Raw genomic sequence first — 22,024 nt, forward strand, 5'->3', positions numbered from 1 at the left:
TCATTAACTCATGAAGTGAAATATCCCGTTTCTGGGCCCCTTTTTTAATTTCTCAAAATGTGCTCGAGTGCATATTTTTCTTGAAGCATGCAAAAGGAAATGTTCGACTTGATAAATGGGGTTATGATGCCACTACGTAAATGCAGTGTTAATACCTGGTAGATGTTTGTAGCGCTGACACTCCTCAGCCTCCCTTATGCAGAAGTGAACACCTGCTCAGGTTAACCGTGCAAGAAGTGTCCTCATCCTTCAGTTAGGTCCACAGGTAAAAATGCTACAAAACTGTGTTAAGCAATTTCTCTGAGGTAATCTGAATAACAAGTGACAGAAAATGATCTAAAACAGTCAAAAAGAGTTTGTTTAATTGATCGTCAGTTGTCAGCCGTGGATTTAAACTGTTGTCTGTTCAGAGTCAGCTTATGAGTCGTTTTTCCAGTTCTACACGTGTGCCAGTTAAGGACGCAGCACATGAAGAAGAGACAATAAAGAAACAGAAATATGACGGAGAGGAAGAAGAGTTTGATTTGAACAGGAGAGTAGGAGGGGAAAATATAGATGAGGACAGGGTTTTAGCCGGTCTCCTAGGAGGAGAGGTGGAGCTGATGAAGGGTGGAGGGCAGAGGAGGGCAGCGTGTCGGGAGGCAGGAGGAGGAGAAGGTGGGCGGGGGTGTCGGCCCGCTCGCTCCCCACAGACGAGGCTGTAATCTGGGCCACATGTCCCCCAGGGCCTGCTGGGTGATTCGTCTTAGTTAGGGAGCTGTCCAGACGGACTCTCTGCGGACTGCAACACGTAATCATACACACACAACACACACACGCTGCCAACATGTCTGCTTAAAGAACTGGAGCTGGAAAGTTGATTGAGTGAACACACACAGCACACACTCCCACATACTTAAAATGCTAAGTTCCTTGCTGAGACCTTTGGCCGCCTTCTGCCTTCTCTGAACACAATCTAAACCACATTCAAGATCCAGATTCAACATTAATGTAAGCCTTAATCAATATTATTTACCTACACACACACACTCACACTCCCTACACCTGTCAGCTGTGATCAGTAACGTAATGGAAGGACAGCAAGGGGGCTGTAAGTCATCACCTGCTCCTTCAAAACAAAAGTCTGACCTTCAAAACAAAAGTTGGCCTTATTCCTGCACCAGAGTCCAGCAGTGCAGCAACAGAACCTGTAAACACTGAGCCTGACAGCTTATTCTTGTTTTTGGAAACAGCAGTTGACAAAGCTATCTCTGGCTGCAAAAAACGACGGGTGCACAATATAAATCAGGCCGATAAAGTATCAGCTGTAATGGCAAAATTTATTTTACAGTTTCAGAGAAGCTACATCTTAGCTTTTTCCTCAGCTATGCACAAACTAGGTGTTCTGTAAAGGAACCTTCCTGTGGATCGATCTGTTAGATTTAGTGCATTCCAGGCATTGTGTTCCTCACAAACAAGGCTGATGTTTCTCTGTCAGCTGCACTGAAGGTCAAGAGCCAAGTTTCTGAGAGAATAATGTTGTAGGCTTCGGGTGTCATTTCTCTTTCTTTTCACGAAATTCGAATCTGTGCTCTGTGTTACAAAAGGACAAAGCTCGTGTTGCGTTTCACGCCTCATTGACGGCGTCGGCCTCTTCACATTGTTGACGGTGGCGAGAACCAATCCGGTCCATACCCTGTGGAAATGTCACGTTTGTCTAAAAGCTGTATTGACTTATCTGATGAACTCACTCTCCCTCAGCCGTCCTCACTCTCTCATATCTCATTTACTGGCTTGCTACAGTAAATAATCCTACGCAGCCTCTCAGTAACCTCCGGAGAGCTCGTCTGGACTCCAGCTCTGAGGTAAAAATAACAAGAGTGCTGACAAGAGCTCAAGGTGTAGTTATCACGTCTCGATTGTTGCATTAACGCGTGGAGGAAACTGGACCCTCCACACTCCAGTGTAAAGCCACTAAAGTCTGACGGTGATTGCTGTCTCTCATTTTGTTTGTTTTGAAACATGAACCTGACCTCCTAGTCCTAAATCCAGGGTTAAGCCTGAACTAAAATAGTAGCCTTAAGACACCACACGAAGACGGCGTAACCAGCAGAAACGTCTTCAGTTCTTACACACTTTAAACCCTCTAATTACACACACAAGAAGACTGGATTTCACGAGGCGAACTCATCAGTGGTACAAGTTGCCAGCGTGTAACTGCTTCTGAAATGGTTTTGTTTGTCGTTTTTCTCTTCCTGTGTCATTCTCTCTCTCTGTCACCATAAAACACACATTTAATTCTCATCCTGTGGATTAAATGACTTTGTGGAAGGTAAACATGATGGCCAGGGCTTCCGGAGGAAAGGAAGTACTCTTTTCTCTTTTCTCTTTCCATTACTCATCTGCGGAGCTTTAACCACTCGTCTTGTGTCTCTGATTGTCTTTGTGATGGTCCTCTGACCTGAATCTCTGCTCATTAGTTTGGGTGTTTTTTGGCACAGTTACCCATCGGCTACACGCATCCACTCTTACAAAATTACTGCCATGATTAGGATTTCAAGCGTTTTGCTGGGACGGTTGTTTACCTGCTTTGGGAGCGTTTAGTGGCCCAGTGCGTCCTGGTCGCTGTAGGTTTGCTGACCTTTTGAGTTCTCTATGAACACATAGAACCAGTTTCAGAAATATTTTGCATCTTTGTATTAATGAGACAGTCCAGTTTCTTGAACTTTCCAGCATACTTTATTTTTTTTGTCAGTTTTCTTAGAAATACAAATATTCACTTAGTTACTAGTTTGGAATTTTAATATCTGGAGGGAGGAACGACGAATTCAAACATACCAGCATGTTTTACTTAAATCAGCAGGCCTTCTCGGAGACGACCAGTTTTGTGCTCAGTCCAGTACACTTTTTATTAATCAAAGGCAAAGTATCTGATAATTGGCCAAGGTTCATTCCTAACAACCCACAAAACATGTTGATGAAGATTCCTTCCACAAAGTTGCTGCTGTTCTCTGATGGTCAAATATGTAAAAGTGACGAGACTTATTAGAGGTGGACAAACAGGATGTCGTATGTTGGTGTCTTCTCAGTCGAGTAACCATGCTAAGAGGGTCGTGTGGATGCTCAGGTAAAAGGTGGACCACGTTTTGCAGCGGCTCGCGTTTGGAAAACAGTGATTTTAACAGCCACGTGTATCAAATCACCTGAGTGGAACACCTGAAAACAGCATCAGATTGTGTTCTGCTTATTCATGTCTTAATTTCTTTGGAGGTGAGACGACACCACGAGCTTCTTCCTGCTGTCACTTCCTTTTATTCTTCTGTCAGATATCGATGACAAACTCTACTTAACTTTTGTGAGAAAGGCTCAGATGTGAAACTCGACGGTCAAAAAAAGCAGTTTTCACAAACGGCATCAGCCACAGGCGTCTGTGCGTGTCCCTCACCTTCTGTACAGGTCGCTTGGCTATTAAAGCTTGTTGGCAGTTTGCTCGATGGCTTTGGACACAAGGTGCGTTTAATTTATTCTTCTGCGTGTCCCTGTGAGTGTTTTTATTCTTCTCCTCAGTGTGCTTCTGGCATTCCTAAAGACATTAATCACTGAGATCTGACACCTTGTTTCAACACAGTCCTGCTCCCACCATGTAGCCCAACACACACACGCACACACACGCACAAGAGTAATTTGTTTCAACAGTGCCACTGCTTGGAAATACAGTAACTTGTTGGTGTTTTGGAAATACAGTACGGAACAAAAATATATTAGAAACAGGCAGCAACCTTTTCCCACCTCTGACTTTTGAGGGAAAAGCTGTCGAGTTGCAGTTTGCCTTTGACAAGTAGCCTCTGGAGCTTTTCTTCCTCACAGATCTTTTCTCCAGCCTTCCCTCCATCCTTTGGGAACAGAGCTGCCAGCACGCAGACATGTTGTGTGCTACTGTAGCACCTCTGTGTGTGTGTGTGTGTGTGTGTGTGTGTGTGTGTTGAATGACTGAATGAATAGATGGTTGATAACAACAGAGATGCATGTGTTCACAGTAGTCACCGTTAAGCAAGAGGGAAGACGACTTGTTGTCTTTGGATGTTAAAGCTTTGTCAGTCCGATCTTAAACAGTACGTTTCAGAATTAGGTACGAAGCTGGTGACCACATAACCAGCTTTTGGTTGGAACATAACATTTAACATTTTAATGGTGTTGTGTTTTTGCAGTGATAAAGATCCCGTGTGATCACATGATCCAACAGTGTTTGCTGCATTCTGTATTCACTGTAGTTACAAATGGCATTTAAATGCGTCCTGCAAACCAGACTCATAGGAGATTCATAGTTACTCAGCTGTGTCAGATCAGAGCTGCGTCTGATTTGCAAATGCAGCAAATCAAGTAAGGCCGAAAAGTTTTGCTTGGTTTCCTGCATTTATATTCTGGATTCAGAAGTCCTTTACGGGTGTGCACGTTGCAGGGCTCCAGGCCTCCTCAGATTTTCTAACTGCAGATTGTGGACATAAATGATGTCTTTCCTTCAGCAAGTGAACGTGTTTTCTCCTTCATAAAGCTTGATGCTGCAAAAAATACTTTTATAATGTTTGTTCAGCTGTATTTCTTATATAAACGTTGTACAAGCTTCTGTTGTGACAGTTTTTTCATTCCAAATTCAAACATTTCAGTTTTCCTTTTTACTAAACCTTTCCACATCAGAGTTGTAGAGGTTAAAGCCTCATACGTGTGGGTTGCAGTAAACTGAAACAGGCTGGGCGTCAGTGGGCAGCAGCAGCAGTTTGGGTCAAGCTTCTGAATCCTTGGCAACAGTGTCAAACAGTCCACCTCGTCTCGGGCCAAATCCCATTCAATCTTACCTGCTTGACTAAACCCGTGCCAGAGGCCAAATATGGAAGTGCTTCACTGTTACAGCCGACAAAACCAGACACCTCAGAGACACCAGGACCCCCGTCGGCTAAAACTGCTTCAAAGCTGCTCAGTCAGATCCAGGCTGACGCAAACCCTCACACCTGTAGATTAAGTTCAGTAACACACGTTCAAGGAACAAGATTTGGTTTAGCGTTCAAGCAGAAGTGACTGCAGGATTTCAGAATAAAGCCCATGAAGAGGAGTGGTGATCAAGTTCACAGCTAAGCATTAATTCTGTTATGAATTGTGCCACACATGCAGCCCACATGGAGCCCAGTTTTCCAAGTCTGCGAGTGTTTCTTTCTCAGTTTGTTTGACCAGGTGAAAATGAGTTACGCATTGACAAGAAACCTACTTATACAGGGCATCATCGCCCAGTTTAACATTCAGGTATATTTGGCCTTTTGCTCTTGTTTTACAGTTGAATGGTCCTGGAGTTATTTGAAGTGTCTCTTCACAGTGGAGCAGAGTCTAACTTTAACTTCCCTACTCCAACAACTGTGTAATTTGGCGTCGGTACACAACGCAGCTCCGCCTGTGATCTCTTATTCTGAAAGATACCAAGAGAATGAGATAAAGTAAAACCTCAAGTCAGTTTGCTGTTTTGAGAGAAGTTTGTGTTTTTTTGCTTTCAAGTCGAAGCTGAAGTTTCGTTACTTCTAAGAGAACGGAGAATCATTAAAGCACCCCGACTTAATTCATTTTCCTCAGGGAGTTTTTCTCTTCCAGCAGCAAAGATGGAAATCTGAGAGAAGTTTCTTCTAGCCAGTTTGCATAGTGATGCAGGAATTGCCTAAATGTGTGAAGGGGAAACATTGCTGGATGTTTTGCATTGCATCGTCCAATCATTCTGCCCATTTAGTTTCCACAGCTGTAATTAGTCATGTTCAATCAGATGTGGGCTAATTCTTCCAGACTTGTTTACCTCTATTGGTAAATTGGCCCAAAATCCATTTTGTTGTAGCATTAAACTGTTAAATTGTTCAAGTCGTGCCTTTGAAATATTCAGTTTATGAGCCAGAAATGCTTCGTCTTCTCCAGCTCCAGACTTAACATCTCATTACATTATTATTTTGAGCCCTATTGGAATAGTTTCACTGGAAGGTATCTTATAATTATATTTTACATAGTTTATGTGACCTTCCAAAATAGTAACTGGGGTAAAGAATCTCTGTAATTTCCCTTAAATTACAGATAGAAAACATTAATGTAGCTGTGAGCAACAATAAGGCAGCCAGCGAACAAGATTGGCAAAAGATTAGAGGAACAAAAGGAGGGAGACAGGAAAGAGGGTAACTCTGGAATAAAGGGATAAAAAAGAGTGAAAGGAAGGAAGGACTTGGGACTATAAACCTTTCTTCCACATCAATAAGACACTTTAGATTTTTAGATTAAATCTGAAAATTAAGCAACTTCATGGACAAAAGAAATGTTTCAATTTCATGTTTTCGTCCTTCAACACGCGTAGTAAACTCATACAGAATTATAGCTGCTGTTCATGACAAGGTTGAACATTTGCTGGTTCCAGATTTTTTAATGTGAGGATTCAATACTTTTCTTTGTATGATCGTAAACTGAATGTGCTCGGAGTTTTGGCTTGTTGGTTTAATAAAGCAACACAATTTAATCATTTAATCATAATCATCATAGCAATTACGGCTGCAGTGCTTCCATCTGTTATACTCATCAGGGTAGTTCATGTTGTCTGGTTTCATCGTTTACGCGGTCAAATAACATAACAAATGTTGAGTCATGGCTCCGATGCTGGATGTTGTTGCTCATTGTGTGCGGTCCACAGTGAGTTTGTTTCCTTTGTTTCCGGGTGGTGTTTCTTTCTCTGAATAGCAGCTCTACAAATCTTTGCCCTCTTTTGCAGGGAGTCTTCTAATGAGATGCTGTCTTTCTTTGTTCCTCAGGTGTACCGTCGGAAGGCGGTGGAGCTGGGGGAAAAGCTGCTGCCTGCCTTCAAAACGCCCACCGGCATCCCCTGGGCTCTGCTTAACCTCAAGAGGTACAACACACACTCTCACACACTCTCACACACTCTTTCCCTCCTGCAGTCCACTCTGGTGGTGAGGCAGCAGGCCTGTTTTTATGGTTTGATATTTTCAAGGGCTCTTTGGTGTGAGGCTTGATGTGAGCCTGCTGAACACAGGCACTTCCTGTTCTGCTCTCGCACACGGAGCAGAGATGTTTTAGTTTTACATGACAGAGCGGACTTGTCAGACCAAAGCTGTTTGCTTCTTCATCCAGGACTATGTGCCAGCGGCTCTTAAACTAAACTACCACTCAGAAGACAAACTAAAAGTTTGAGAGCACTCTGAGGAGGTTACAGGCCACAGTCGTCCCATATAAATCCACTGTGACACACTGTGGCGGGTGGGGGGCTGCTTCACACACAAGGAAAAACCAAGACTGCTTCCACTGTCCAGAATGACATTATTAATTCACATAGCAGTATGTTATTTATCAGCTCTATTTGTTACCCTTCGTTGTGCTTATCACTCACTTGTACAACCAAGAAGGGCTGCAAACTAATGATTTCAGTATTTATTTTACAGTTTTTTATGTTCACAAATATTTGTTAACTGCTTAGTTGCTTAAAAATATTTAACAAGTGGACATACAACTCAGTGAAAATACATTTTGAATACAAACAATATACAAATTACTCATAATCCATAATTACTTCTGTAAGCTCTGATAGCACACAGTGTCACATGTCCGGTTCTGCAGTGATGTCAGGACTCACAGACAGCACTTCCTCTGTCGATCGCTCGTGATGAGAGGAGCACTCTCTCTCTCTCTCTCTCTCTCTCTCTCTCTCTCTCTCTCTCTCTCTCCCCCCTGGAGAGAGTCAACGCTCTGCTGTTTGTCAGCCGTTAATTAAAAGGCAGGTTGTCCTGACGATAAACGTTCTGTGACAAATTAATTTTCTTTCTGTCTATATGGGTGAATGGACTGTGCCCACCCCCCCCCCCCCCACTCTGGGGTGAGAAGCACCCCAGGGAGAAAGTGTGTGTGTGTGTGTGTGTGTGTGTACATGCATGCATGTATGATCCCCTAGAGGCCAGAGCAGATTGCCAATGATGATGACTTTACCTGCATGACTGAGCTATGATAGCTTGGAAGCACACACACACACACACACACACACACACACACACATTACCATGCACCGATTATACAATAACACATACACCATATGCAAGTAGACAGAAAACTAAACCTTCTATTTCCTGCTAAGTTTTCTTCTCCTATGTGACATGTACACATAAGAGTCAGCTGTGTAGAAGAAACCAGTAATTTGTTTAAATGCATGTTTTTCAGTTCCACATGCTGATTCCTGGAAATGGCCTTGTAGGAGCAAAATTTAGAACTACCGCGCTTTTGCCTAAATCTCTTCTTACGAATGCATCAGTGCACATGTGTGGTTTTTACAGTATGGCGGACTGAAACCATCACTGACAAGCTTCTTGATAGAGAACAGAGATACAGCAAAATGTAAAGGACCTCCACCTGTGCCTGACAGCTACCTGGATGAGCTGCTGCAGTCAGCCCCGTATTTCTAATTTGATTTTGCCTTTCATAATAAAAGCCTTGTTAAAAAAATGCAGGGATTCTGTTCACAGAAACACAAGAGGGCTTTTAATTTGAAATGGGTTCAGGAAGTTCTCCAAAAACTAGAGAAATATAAACAAGCACTCTTAATGTATTTTCAAATTCTCACAGTGTGAATATATTCCACTCACAGGGTGCAGCGTGAACAGAGATAGAGGGAGAGACTGACAGAAAGAGATCAAACGTTCCCTTAAATGGGCAGTCGAGAAGAAACATCAGTGAAGTAGTTTTGAAGTAGTTTTGAAGCGGCGTACTCAGAGCTGCCAACGTAACCTTGACCCAGATTGAAGCAGAATAAATCTGAGAAACACACACAGACGCACTTGCAAATGAGGCCCAATTATAAGCTCTCCCTTCATCCCCATTTCTCCCCCATCTCTCTTTTTGCTCTCTCCATTTCTTTTCCTCGCATTCTTCTCTCCTGTATTTCCTCTCCGTCCTTCCTCAGTCCATCCATCTTACCTCGAGTGACCCAGTATCTTCCTCTGTTTCGGGACATCTTGTTGTAGGTCCTCTCCACTCTGTGGCCTTGGTCTCATTATTCCCTCTTTGCAGTTTTTTATCCCTCTACCCTGTAGCTATCTTAAAAACCCAAGAGGGGCTACAAGAAACAAGGCCACAGTTTAAAATGTGTTGCTGCTTCTACACAAAATAAACCTTGATTGCGTACTCGCTTGGGGTTATTTTTAAGAATGGGTTAAACTCTATAAATGCCATTTCCTGTCTCAGCTACTATTTCCACCAAAAGTATGGGTTTGTAGTTTGTCCAGACAAATTAATGAGTCTTAATTTATTTATGTATTTCTTCACATAGTGACCAGGGAAACTCAACTGCACAGGGCACCAGGCTTTCATTGGAAGCAGGCTTGTATTAGAAACTTAATACTTAATTCCTTCTGTTTGTTAAGTATATTTGGTCACTTACTAAGTGTGAAAACAACCCTTTTTCTAATCTGGTCCATCTGATCCTGTTTTTACTGCATTATGTTGTTAAAAGTTCAGCTGGGATATTAACACACATACACTTGCAGTGACGTAAAAGAGACAAATCTTATAGATATGTTCATCAAGATGATCAGTGAGAAATCTCATCTTGATGTAAAGTTGATTTATCAGCAGCAAAGACACTTTAAACCTAACCTTAAATGAAGTCTTCACCCTAAAATTGAATGATTTATGTTATGAGGATTTGTCTTGTGCCCAAAAGGAAGACAAGCCCCCACAATATGACTGTGTAAACTCTCTCTCTCTGCACAAACCCATCGATTGCCACTAACTGAGCGGAAAATGCTGCTAAGATCCGATTGATTCGTCCAATTGATCTCCCACAAACTCTGGTGGCCTTGCAGCCAGTTGGACAGAGGAGCATTTGTTCCTGATTTTAGCTGTGATAATTGTAGTAAAGAATTGCATCTCAAAGACAGTCGAGTTGTCTCTGCCAATGAAACATCAGAGAAGCATACAGCAGTTGGAAGTATATGTAACACTAGATGGTTTGCATGAAAAAGTTTGGATTAGGCAAAGTCCTGAAAATTCTGAGCAAAAATGGTTATCAACACAGAACAAACAACCCATTTGATTTTACTGAGCGTAAGCCTCAGAAATGTTGACTTTTTTCTACTGCCTGTCAGTGATGTTAGTTGCCTTTTAATAAATGAATAATAATGAACAAAGATATAATAAGCCAAACAAGGAAAAGGCAAAGTCATGCAATAATTTGGAGACTAAATAATTGTCTGACTTTATATGTAAATGGAATATTTTCACACTTTGATTACACTGGATGTTTTTCAACTCAGTTGAAGAAAATTTGTTCCTTAAATCATTCACACAAATGTAAATGTAATAAAAATATTTTTTGACCTTATTGCACAAACTGAAAGTTTAAAGTAATGGAAACTGAAATGAAAATGGTCTGTCTGTACCAACCCTGTATGTGGTCGTGTGGCTTCCTGCAATATTAAGTTGCTGTGTTTTAGCAATGCAGGCCATAGTAGCACTTTACAAACTAACTGCTTCCCCTGTTTTCCCTGACACTTTCTTTCTCTCTCACTTTGTCACTCACACACACACACACACACACACACACACACAGAGTTACCCGGTCGTTATCTGCTCCAACCAGTATGTCCCATAGCTCTTCTATTAACATTCAGACTGATAAAGCTCTGGCAAATCACTCCCACCGCACTGCATACTGACTGGCCTTAATGGGATGAGGCATTGTTTGCTTGTTTTTGTGTGTGCGTGTGTGTGTGTGTGCGTGTGCGGGTGTTTTAGGATGTGATGAGGTGTTTGGATTTGTGCTCCAACCTGAAATTACCCACAAAAAACATAATTTTAACCATCAAATCAACAATAAAGGGTTTGAAAAACACTAAAATTTAATTTGCAAACATTATGCTAAGATTTTTGCTTAAAATAATGAATGACAATGAGTGGCCGATTTGAGCACAGTGTGTTTTCATGAGGTATACCTCTGTTTACTGAGTTCATGAGGGGAGTTTGAGCCTTTTGGGATTCTGAGGAGCTGAATATGATATCTCCTGGAGTGTAATAAAGTATATGCTTTCCAGACTAACTGCTGCTAAAAGCAACGTTATCATCTTAATGACGCCTCAAAGTTAGAGCTTGCCCTTTTGCCCCAGCTCTCTTCTCTTATCTCACAGAAGAAAATCTTTTAAACAGTGTTAGTTTGGGACATTTTGCTCCTTTAGCTGCGAGCTCTGAGGCTGAGACAATCAATCCTTGGGTCTTGGAGTTTGATTAATAGGTCTAGATGAAGAATAGCACTGTTACTACAAACTAGGTGTCACACTGGGTGGCATGATAAAGTGCCACTCTATCATGGAGACTTTTCTTCCAGATGTGATAGGAAAATTAACTTTTTAATACCAGTGGATGTGGGGAAATTCTGTACTTAATTAAAATTGATGAATTCTCTAAGGCACCTGGATTATATTTTCATTCAGAGTTACTTTAAAGTACAACAGTAGAATAAGGCCCTTAGTGCCCAAGAAAGACCTAAAGGTTGAACGTAGAATTGAGTGTCATCAGCATAGAAGCTGAAGTCATAAAATGTAAAACATGTTCAAAATCAAGTGAAATTCTTCTTGGACTATGATGACAGTTTTCTCTCCTAATGGGGCTGTGATCTCACTTCTAGAATAGGATGCCAACAGAAGGAACATAAGTAAAAATATTAGCCATTTATAAGGACATATACAGCCCAACTGATGCTTAATTTTTGAGACAGTACCAATGTGATACAGTAGTATTGTAGATTAAGTTTTAAATGACTAATAATATATCAACTAATATTCATTGTTTTTAATATAAAACAAATATCACACAACCATGTCTTTTTAAGTATCCCTTAAGTTTGATCAAGATATGTACTTAGTAAAACTTTTTACATTTAAAAAATGAACTTTTCTGTTTTCTGTGGTGGACAAACTAATGGCAATACTGTTTATAATTTACTTCAAATTCTGTTTCTTGTTATTTATCAGTTGACTTGTACTACAGCAGTCATTTTGTCATACTTGAGCTCATATCTGGGCTCTAATGAGTTTGTAGTATGTGGGCCCTAAGCCTGGCTATAGGTTTCTCTACCCAATAGACAAAGTGAGTGACCGTTATTGGTGGTCTTACCATGGCCACAGTAATGAGTACACAAATGTACATAGTGTACAGCAGACACACAGCAAAACTGCCTCATTGCCCTGAGGCACTTTCTAACAACAAAGAGAAATCTGGCATTTGGGGTATCCAGAGATTTGTTATAAGTAAACACACACAAATTCAAACACTCTCAGCTCTCCTCTGCAGTAACCTAAGGCAGTAGAAGGCATCCATGATTTAAGGCCTCTAATTAAGTTGCTAACTGTGAATCTATCGCAATTCACATTTTCTCTGCGCCTGGAGGAGCAGAAGTACAGAAAGAAAGACGGGAGGAAAGTGGGAGGAAAATGGAGGTCATGGCATGTATGAGGAGGGGTGTGAAAGGTTTGGCATAGGGAACAAAGAACTGGGCCAAAATATAGACTACATCCAACTGCACAGTACAAATGAATTGTAGGAGTGCTTTCTAACATAATACCAGAGGAGCACGAGAGGGCACTTCCTAGGGTGACATGCTAATTTATGGAGATGGAATGCCTTTTCTGTTTTCCAGGTTACTGCTTGGCACCACAGAATTAAAATCACTGTTGTTGGCACTGCAGTGTGGACTGGAGGGTATAAAACTAGCCGGCTACAATTTGTCATTTCACAGCAGGCCAGGAAATAGCTATGGTTGTGAGAGGCTGAAAAATGAAGACTACTGGTCTCCCCTAAAAGGACAAACGAGATAGACAAGCCAGAAAGAGGGCTGGGATATGTCCTCCAATGCAAACCCTCATAATTCATGGTGGCATCAATCTGTAATGACCTCGTTTTTTTCTGGGTCGAGGCTTTGGATCCATATGCTGCATGGGCCAGTTGAGCTGCTGCTCCTCTGTTCTTTGGCTAAGCAGCAGGGCTGCCTAATGTGGAGAAAATATGTGTTAATTTCCCAGCTGTGTCTCCTGGTATTAGTCTACATGCCACAACATCTGTACATTCTTTACAGCAACTTGGTCAGCTAGCTTGCAGTTCGATCCAACTTCTGCTCTTGGTGTTGGTAGCTTTTAAAACTTGTTTAAGCATACTTGCTGAAACTTAAAAGTTTTTCTTGACCTCTGAAATAGAATTTGACAAAAACAGTCTGACCACAAGCTCCATTTATGATCTTCCTCAGTTGTTGAGTTTGTCCAGGTGTCAAGTCTTTGTAGAAATCTTTAAAAATATTTAGAAAAATAGATATTTCTGACTTAAAAAGTACCCAAAACAACCTCTTAAAACTTACAAAGTGATCTAGAATGTTTAAAAGTGAACCTAAATGATCATTCATTTACTTCAACTGGCCTGATCTTCATGATAATAGTTATGAAACACAAGATGAGCAAATTAATTAAAATCTGAGGGCATGGACTCCTGTTAGCCAAACAAAGTGCATCATGTCAGTCTCATCAGAGGTGGATGATGCTGGTTGTTCTCTTGATTTATAATGAAAGTTCAGATACGTTGGTCTAAGCTTTGCATAATCTCTAAAAAGCCCTCTAGTTTTAGGTCACCATGACATTCAATTAATGTTTCCAATGCCAAGAGAATTACTGAATGTTTTTCAGTGTGCCGCAGTACATTACTACCATTTGGCATAAAGTATTGCTCATCAGCACAATAACGACAACGAAGACTGAGGGACACCGCTGTGACTTCAACAAACTGAGACATTTTATTCAGGCATCTTTTGATATGAATCTTCGTACCCCCGACTGTTGTGAAAATTAAGCCCAATGAGATCACAAAAAACAATCAAGAGGATAAATCTTTTTCAGTTGATATCAGAGCTGTGTTATTGCCGGATAACATCAACAAATTGGGATGAAAGCCAGTTGAGGCTTTTGTGCCAGTATATGCTCAAACGTTAATAATATTTTTTGCAATATTACAGCATAGCCTGTAGCACACAGAGGTCATAAACCAAATAGTATGGCTTGTAATAAGTCTCATTACATCTCATGTGAGAAACAGGATGCAGAATGTATGCAGCACTTTGGAAACTGGGCCACCAGGACATCTGCATCAGTAGTCAAACACAACAGTGGACTCCCATTTGATGGAGTATTACAGTTGTATTGTGCCGTATGCCAGTGGATGAATGCCAGTTTCCAGTCCCAGTACAGGAAGTGACTGAAACAACAATCAGAACACGGACATGAATGTCCCATTTAGCCCAAAATGGAGCACAGTCAGCTCCTTGAGCCAATGCTTTTATGGGGTTTACCAGCATTAATTTACCATTTCAGTCCCATCACTGTGAGCTCTTACTGCAAGCAGCCAGAGTACTCAATTCATTGTATTTAAAAAAGCACCAGCACCGTGGATGTTGGATAGCTAATTAGAAGCAATAGGTTAACTGATAGGCTATTAACAAAAGTGAAGTCATGTCAGTTTTAAATCACACGTTTGCCTGAGCAGGTTTTACAGTCTGCACGTGACGTCCTCTATCCTCGATGCAGTCAGAGGTCAGAATTGACCTGTCAGCTGCTCAACACTAACCTGAACCACCTTACGCCACCTTCCCTGTGAACCTGTATTTTATTGCATGTGTAAAGAGGGTTTTGCGTCTTTGAAAAGTTACGTATCGTTGCTCTAAGTAAATTCCTGCTGTCATAATTTTGCCCGAATAGCTCAATAACTTCAGCAGTTTTGATCAAACAAGTAGTTTGACAGCCCTGCTTTTTAAAACTCTCTCATTTTCTAATTAACTTCCAGCCAGGGTTACAGATCTCACATAATCTTAAATTTCTCTATCTGAAACTTGCAGACACGCCGGCCAGGCTGATGATATTCCAAACACACTCGTATCTTCCTGTCTCCAGGATTATATTTTATGCCTTCTCCTCACTGGCTTGTGTCTGTTGGCTTTCACGGCAGCTTTTCCCTGCTGCCTTTTAGTGTTTCTCGCAGCAGGGCTTTGGGAGGGATTGGCGTGGACAGAGGTGAGTGGAAAGGGTGCGTGTTTACTTCCCCACCTGTTCCCTACCAAGAGAAAGGATTTATTGTTCATCACAGGCCTTATGAAAGGATTGAAAGAGATGGCTGGAGAGATAAAGTCTACAGTTAACTGAGGGGAAGAGGAGGCTGTGGTCACAGTGCTGTGGAGATGAAGGAATGATGTTCCTCTAGAGCACTAAAACACACACACACACACACACACACACACACACACACACGTTAACAGGACGTTACATCAGCCGTGCACCTTTGAATACATTAAACCTCTGTGCAGGTTGTCATAGACTTTAACATCCTACTTTAATGTGTTCATCAGTCCAAAGCCAACAAACCAACATCTCTTGGTTTTATGTTCTCTGGCCCCAGTCTGCATCTCCTTTTCTGCTCGCCGCCTCATTCTGCTGTGGTCCTCTCTGTGTTTGGTTGACTTGATTAAATCCATGGTGTAATGGGAAACAAATTATGGCTTGTGCAGCATGATGAGTTGAAGGGGGATAATTAGTATGTTCATCCACCTCTGTGAAGAGATGCGAGTATGGCGTTTTTCCCAGTCCGCACTCCTTCGCCTCCTCCTTTTTCTCATTTGTTGGATGCCTCCTGTGTGTGTGTGTGTGTGTGTGTGTGTGTGTGTGTGCAGCTCGTGTCCACGTGTCCACAGGTAGCTGTAGTGCAGACATCATTGTGTGTGTTTCACAGTGTTATGAATTGTTAATATGTATTCATGAGCAGTTACTTGAAGCATTGCCACCAGAGTCATCAGTCTTTAGCCTGGAAGTGATCTGTCAGTGGCTGTAATGATCCAGCACACACACACACACACACACACACACACCCTGTCACTTGGTCTTCTGTCCTTGTCAGACTTAGCCAGGGTTGGAGACTCTCACATATGGCCTGAGAGTGGATGTAACCTCATGGCTAACCCTAACCCTAACCTCCCATCGTGCCAGCATGAGGATGAGGTCCAACAAGTTCTGACTGACTGACAGCTGAACTTCGGCAAGGATAAGATGTGCCCCCAAAGCCAAGCGTGTAGCCCAAGTCCATGTCTGCTAGTGTGATGGAGAAAAAGACCCTCTAAATGACTGTAATGAGAAACTTTTTAGAAACAATGATTTAAAGGGATTTTTTTCATCACGTTGGCAGAAATGGGCTTCCATACGAGTGTGTGAAGAATCCCCAGATATGACAGATGGTGTGTGAAGGTTTTAGTGTCATTAATGTAAGTCATTTAGTGCCAGTTTTAAGAATCTATTTGTAAATGTCACAAAAGCAAACAAATGTTAATGGCTTTCTAGAACGCAGACGTATGGAACATTTTAGTTGTCTTCACAGTTTGACTGCTGAGTCACTGAGAGTCTCAGGTTGACTTTTTGAAAATCTATCGCCTGTTTTCAGCCGTGCGCACATGAATGGCTTTTGTAAATGACTCATGCTGTATTCTCAGGTTTGCAGATTGTCTATCAGCTGTGTTTGACTTTTTGTTGATTTTCTTTAAACCCGTGTCTCCCTCTCTCTTTGTCTTTGTCCAGTGGTATTGGAAGAAACTGGCCGTGGGCGTCAGGTGGCAGCAGCATCCTGGCAGAGTATGGCACGCTGCATTTAGAGTTCATGCACCTCAGCAAACTCTCAGGGAATCCAGAGTTTGCACAGAAGGTAACGGACACACACGAGAACAGATGGCATATATGACTTGTCTGTAATGTCAGCTATCTTCCTGAAAACTGAAACTCTTTAGCTTATTTCCCTGTGCAGATACTGAGTGCTACATTTATTCACTTAACACACTGAATTGATGCAGTTCTTTTCTTTCTTTCTGATCACCAGGTAATGAACATCCGGAAAGTTCTAAACCGCCTGGACAAACCCCAGGGGCTGTATCCCAACTACCTGAACCCCAACAGCGGCCAGTGGGGCCAACGTAAGTCCTCCAAGTCCTCCTCAGCCGTCTCTGTCACGTCCAGTCAAGGCAGTGAATGAGCAGGCTGCCCTTTAGCTCAGCAGTCACATGCTGCGCTGTCCAGGATTTGTCCTCATGTCCTCTGTGCTGCCGCAGAAATCCAGCGAGACCATTGATTTATCGTTAACACACAGCGCTAATCCCTGTTGAAACCTTTTTCCAGATAAGTCAAATATGTTGAAGTGACTGCATGCTGTAGTTGGTAAAACAACTGTTGGTCGCCTCAGCAGACTTTGATCCTGCTGCTGAGTCAGCAGTCACATTGAAGCAAGCAGACTTGACGTGTCTTTTAATGCAGTGGACCACCTGCATTAACAGGCTTTAAAGATGGCTTGTTGGTCCTGCACTGGTTAAAGATGGAGTAAACATTTCTTGTGGTGTTCCTCTCGGCTTAATCTCAGGGTTTGTCGTTTTCTGTGGTTTTGCTTCTGCTTGGGACAGCATTTTGTATGTTTAATATTGACTCTCACCTTTACAGCCATCAGTCTTTCCAAATGGTTTCTGCCTCGTTGCCACGCTTAAAGGTTTTCGGGACACAAATGCAAGACTTGCTCATAATTTCCGACAGAAGAATAGAGACAAAGAAAGAGATAGATGGCAATCTCACAGCTAAATACAGTGTAATTAAAAGAAAAATCACAGCCTAAAATCTTTGAGTTAATATTAATCTGGACTGTGAGGCTGCTATCAGAAACATTAATATAATTTGCATTTATCACTTAAAGACTGTCACCAAGGTTGGACCTTTTCTTTTATGAGATGACACTGAAACACTAATGCACACTAATTACAACTTATCTGCATTTCTTCAGTGCACTTGATGCTGATCTTTCAAAGACACCCACACCTGTAATTTGTACTTACTAAAACCAGGAATGCACACGTCTGTCTGATTTTACCGCCTGACACTCACAATTTGTGCTGCCAACATAAATAACTGACTTGGTTAGATGTTACCTGAACTCGGTGGCGGGCCGTGCATTTGGTACCTGGGCCTTCAGTGGGGACTTACCTGACTTAGGGTTCTGAAATCTGATTGGTTAAAGAAACAGTCAATGGCTAATATTGTCTAAATTGCGTGGGTTAGCACTTCTGATTCTGAAGACCCTGGGCAGATTAGACTGACATAGAGACTGAAATCTGATTGGACAAAAATCGAACATCCACATACACATACTGGAAGCGGTGCAGCTGAGAGACATGTTATGAAATGAAGAGAATAAATCCGTGATAGTGATAGTGTTTAGGCCAGCAGAGAAGGCCTCGCTGGCCCTGACGGCCCGCCGCTGCCTAAACCGAGAGCCGAATCCAAAACCGTTCAAGGTGAGCAGAGCTTAAACGATAAGTGGATAAACTGGTTCAACAACTGAAGCAAACTTGATAGGAAACTCTTCTGATAATCACTTTATTCCTCCTGTAATTTTCAAAGCATAAATACCAAAAAAGAACCAGTTAAGAACCAGCTTAAATGTGAATGTTAGCTTCCTGTCGTAACAAATTCAGGCACTTTTAGTTGTGGGCTGCTGGTCGGACAAAACAGGCGATTTGAATACATCAGTTTGGGCTTTGCGATGAATAAGTTATTAATAGACTAAAACCTTAAAGAAAATGAATTAATGTTTAATCAGTAATCAAAGCAAGTTGCAGCCCGAAATGGAGAGGCAGCTTGTAGTTTTTCAAGCTTATTCAGTATTGCCCAAGTTTTATTTATCTTTTTATTACTCTTTATTATAGTTTCTATAAAAAGCAGATTGATTTGTTTTCCTCTGCCATATAAATTAAGTATTATTATTATTATTATTATTAGCATTATTGTAAGTCTTTGTATCTTGTTGACAAAAATAAGCTTTCTGTCTGCACCACGCAGACTCTCTTTACATTACTACAACTCAGTATTTAGCAGTGCCAAGTATGTTTATGCTCCCCTCACCCCTTGATTCCTGTTTTTCATGCGTGTGGCTGAACGGGTAGTGATGATGATGACGATAGAGAAGCGGAGAGTGGAGGCGCTCAGGAAAAACACAGAGCGATATAAGATGAAGACGTATGTGTGGCCGAGGAGGGACGTAAGGTGGACTTTGAGGCAGGAGTCGTGCAGTAAAAGCTTCTCCTGATGCCAGCTGTCACGCGTTGTGGTGGAGGAGAAGCTGAGCACGTGATGAAAGTGACACAAATATCAAAATGCGTTTGCTTAAAGCTGCTTTTAGTGATTTTTGAGCAGAAATTGGCCTTCAGAACAAACTCAGAGTGACGAGCCTTGGTACAGGTACCGCATCAGTCGACCGAGGCCTTAAAGGTGTAGTTCAAACGCACTGGTGTGGTGCTGAGGTGGATGAGAAGGTGTTTCCTGTCCGGTGAAAGAGCCAGGACAGAATTAGCTCTCATCACTTGAAGAAAGAAGAAACAGTCTGTCACATAACCCCTGAAAAACCACAAGTTATTGACCTTCACACTTTGGTTTTTGTACAGATTAAACAGTCGTGATAGAAAGTGTTAATCAGCAGACCCATTCAACGAAAGCACAGAAACCTGCGAGTGTTATTTCTCAGCGCCTGTCAAATAAAAGTCCAGTTCTCAGCTGCGGTTGGCCTCAATCCTCAAACGAGTTTTGGGCTCTTTAGTGGGCACTTGGACCAATTAGTGGCAGGAAGTAAAACACAGGAACTGAAGCCCGGAATTAGCAACCTTTAGCCCGCTGCCTCATTTAATCCCCCCACCAAGAACCGCAGAGATCAGGCAAATTAGACCGATAATGGATTAAAAGATGACTTTGTGCATGCAGAAAGGGACAGAAACATCCTGTTCTTTGTGATTTATTGTTGGGAGGCTGAGGTGTTCGAATCAGTGGGAGGAAACAAACAGAGATTCAAACCACCAGAGAAGAAGTCGTGTTAGGTTTCTCTCCCGCTGCTACCCGGCGAGCATTTCAGGTTTGAAATGAATTCAGCTTCATTATTTTTCATGCTTAAAATGCTGTAGCATCCATTTTACCATGTAAAGGTGTCATGTCTGTTCAGGACATCCAAGCCTTTATTTGAAGGGCTGTTAGCATCTGTGATGGTTAAATATGGACCTGCATCTGCTCTGCTTACTGATACCATCAGATGAACAAAAGTACTGAAAGTACATCCAGAGTTATAATTGTTGGCATTTAGCTGACACTCCTAACCAGAGCCCGTGACTGTGTTTTCGTCAAGTATTTTTATGCAAATGATGACATATTCAATTAGGAATGCTGATAGAAACGGCAAGTTTCGACAGGAAAAGAAAAAGTAAATATTCTCGCTCACAAAAAAAAAACACTTTTAAGAGAGGGCTTTTCATCTAGAAAGAAATTATGCAATAGTGATGGGATTTGCTGAATAAATTATGACCTGAGGATGTTTGCAGCCTCGTGTTGTCTGAAAAACATCTCTGCAGCACACAGTGCTTCTGCACACTGTACACGCAGAGGCGCCGCGTCAAACAGCTGTTATGTCACCATGTGTGGATAAGAGATGCTGAGTCATAGTTTCCACCGTCTCCCTGCCTCAGATCACACATTACAGATATGTCGTGATCGCTCCTAATGGCTCCTGTGATCAGACGGCCCGAGTTGTGTTCGGCCCGTCACTGGCTTACGACTGAACCCGCCGAAGACGCCGGGCGCTGTTATCGGCTCTGAACCAAACCGTCTTCGGCGCCGGCCTCCTCTCTTGATCACAGCTGACATTTAATCTCTGCGCTCCACAAACAGGGCTGGACTCTGTTAATGACGCATGCATATGAATGAGCCTTCGCTGACAGTCAGCAGGAGCGAACACGGAGAGTACAGCTCGGCTGGCTGGACTCGCCTGCGATAACACACACACACACACACACACACAGCATATATGTATGTCATAGACTGCAGGTATGTTCTCTCCATATTATGCACATACATCTCACCCGTGTCATGTGAGGATGAGCGATGGATCCAACACTTGGAGTCTAAAGCAGCATACGTGTGTGTGTGTGTGTGTGTGTGTTATAATCTTTGTTTATGTGTGTGTTGCAGATCACGTGTCAGTCGGTGGCCTGGGTGACAGTTTTTACGAGTACCTGCTGAAGGCCTGGCTGATGTCTGACAGGACAGATGAGGAAGGCAAGAAGATGTACTATGATGCCCTGCAGGTAATGCACACACATACACACACACACACACACAGTCACGCGCGCACACACACCAGAAAGGTGACTTTGACTGGATTTGATTGGATAATTGTTTAATCATTTGTCATTTTTCAAGCCAAATCTTCTCAGGTTGCAGCCTCTAGCTGGTGAGGATTTGCTGTTTTTCTCACTTTTATGTGTGAGCAAACTGAATGTGTTTGGGTTTTAAACGATTTACAGTCCGAGTGATCAATCGCTTTCAGTCAGGCACATTTTCCTGCCGCTGCTGTTGTCGTTAAACTCTCGGGTCTCATCACACGTCTCGATTTGGGAGTAAATTTTGACTTTTGTGTTGAGAGGAAACTCCAAATCGCAGTTCAGCATCAAGTTTAGAGACGCTGAGCTGCACGGGTTTGTCCACAGGGTGTGGACGTCGTCCACCCTCTGAGTCATAATAAGTTGCTGGTTGATAACAGTGGACAACAGACTACAGTCACCAAAATAACCTTGAAGCTCGCAAGTGTTACTAATGAGATAATAAAAGCCATTATTCAAATGAAGACCAAATTATATTCATACGTTTTGTTTGACTTTGTCTTGATTTTCTTGTTAGAGTTTTTCTGTCTTTCTCTTTGAATGCTGCCACGCCCAAATATTCACGTACGTAGTGTTTCCGCTGTAATCCTCGGGAGGCGGATGGTCGGCGTGAGCAGATGGGAGGATGACGGCGGAGCTCAGGAAACAGAAACAGAGAGCAGATGAACCTGCGGCAACAATAGACGACACACACATGCAGGCAGCGTCTGTCCGCTTAAACAAATTGTC

At 42.2% G+C, this 22,024-nt stretch overlaps 1 protein-coding gene across 1 annotated transcript in view; it reads left to right on the top strand.

Annotated features, from left to right (window-relative positions):
* man1a1 (mannosidase, alpha, class 1A, member 1) overlaps nt 1–22,024 on the top strand; it is a 105,263-nt gene that overhangs the window by 73,441 nt on the left and 9,798 nt on the right. Inside the window, exons 5-8 of the mRNA XM_046374062.1 lie at nt 6,801–6,895; nt 16,641–16,764; nt 16,936–17,029; nt 21,105–21,220. Of these exons, the coding sequence (XP_046230018.1) occupies nt 6,801–6,895; nt 16,641–16,764; nt 16,936–17,029; nt 21,105–21,220 (429 nt within the window). The remainder of the gene's footprint in view (nt 1–6,800; nt 6,896–16,640; nt 16,765–16,935; nt 17,030–21,104; nt 21,221–22,024) is intronic.

This window comes from Scatophagus argus, chromosome 19 (genome assembly GCF_020382885.2).
Source record: "Scatophagus argus isolate fScaArg1 chromosome 19, fScaArg1.pri, whole genome shotgun sequence".
Lineage (NCBI taxonomy): Eukaryota > Metazoa > Chordata > Actinopteri > Scatophagidae > Scatophagus > Scatophagus argus.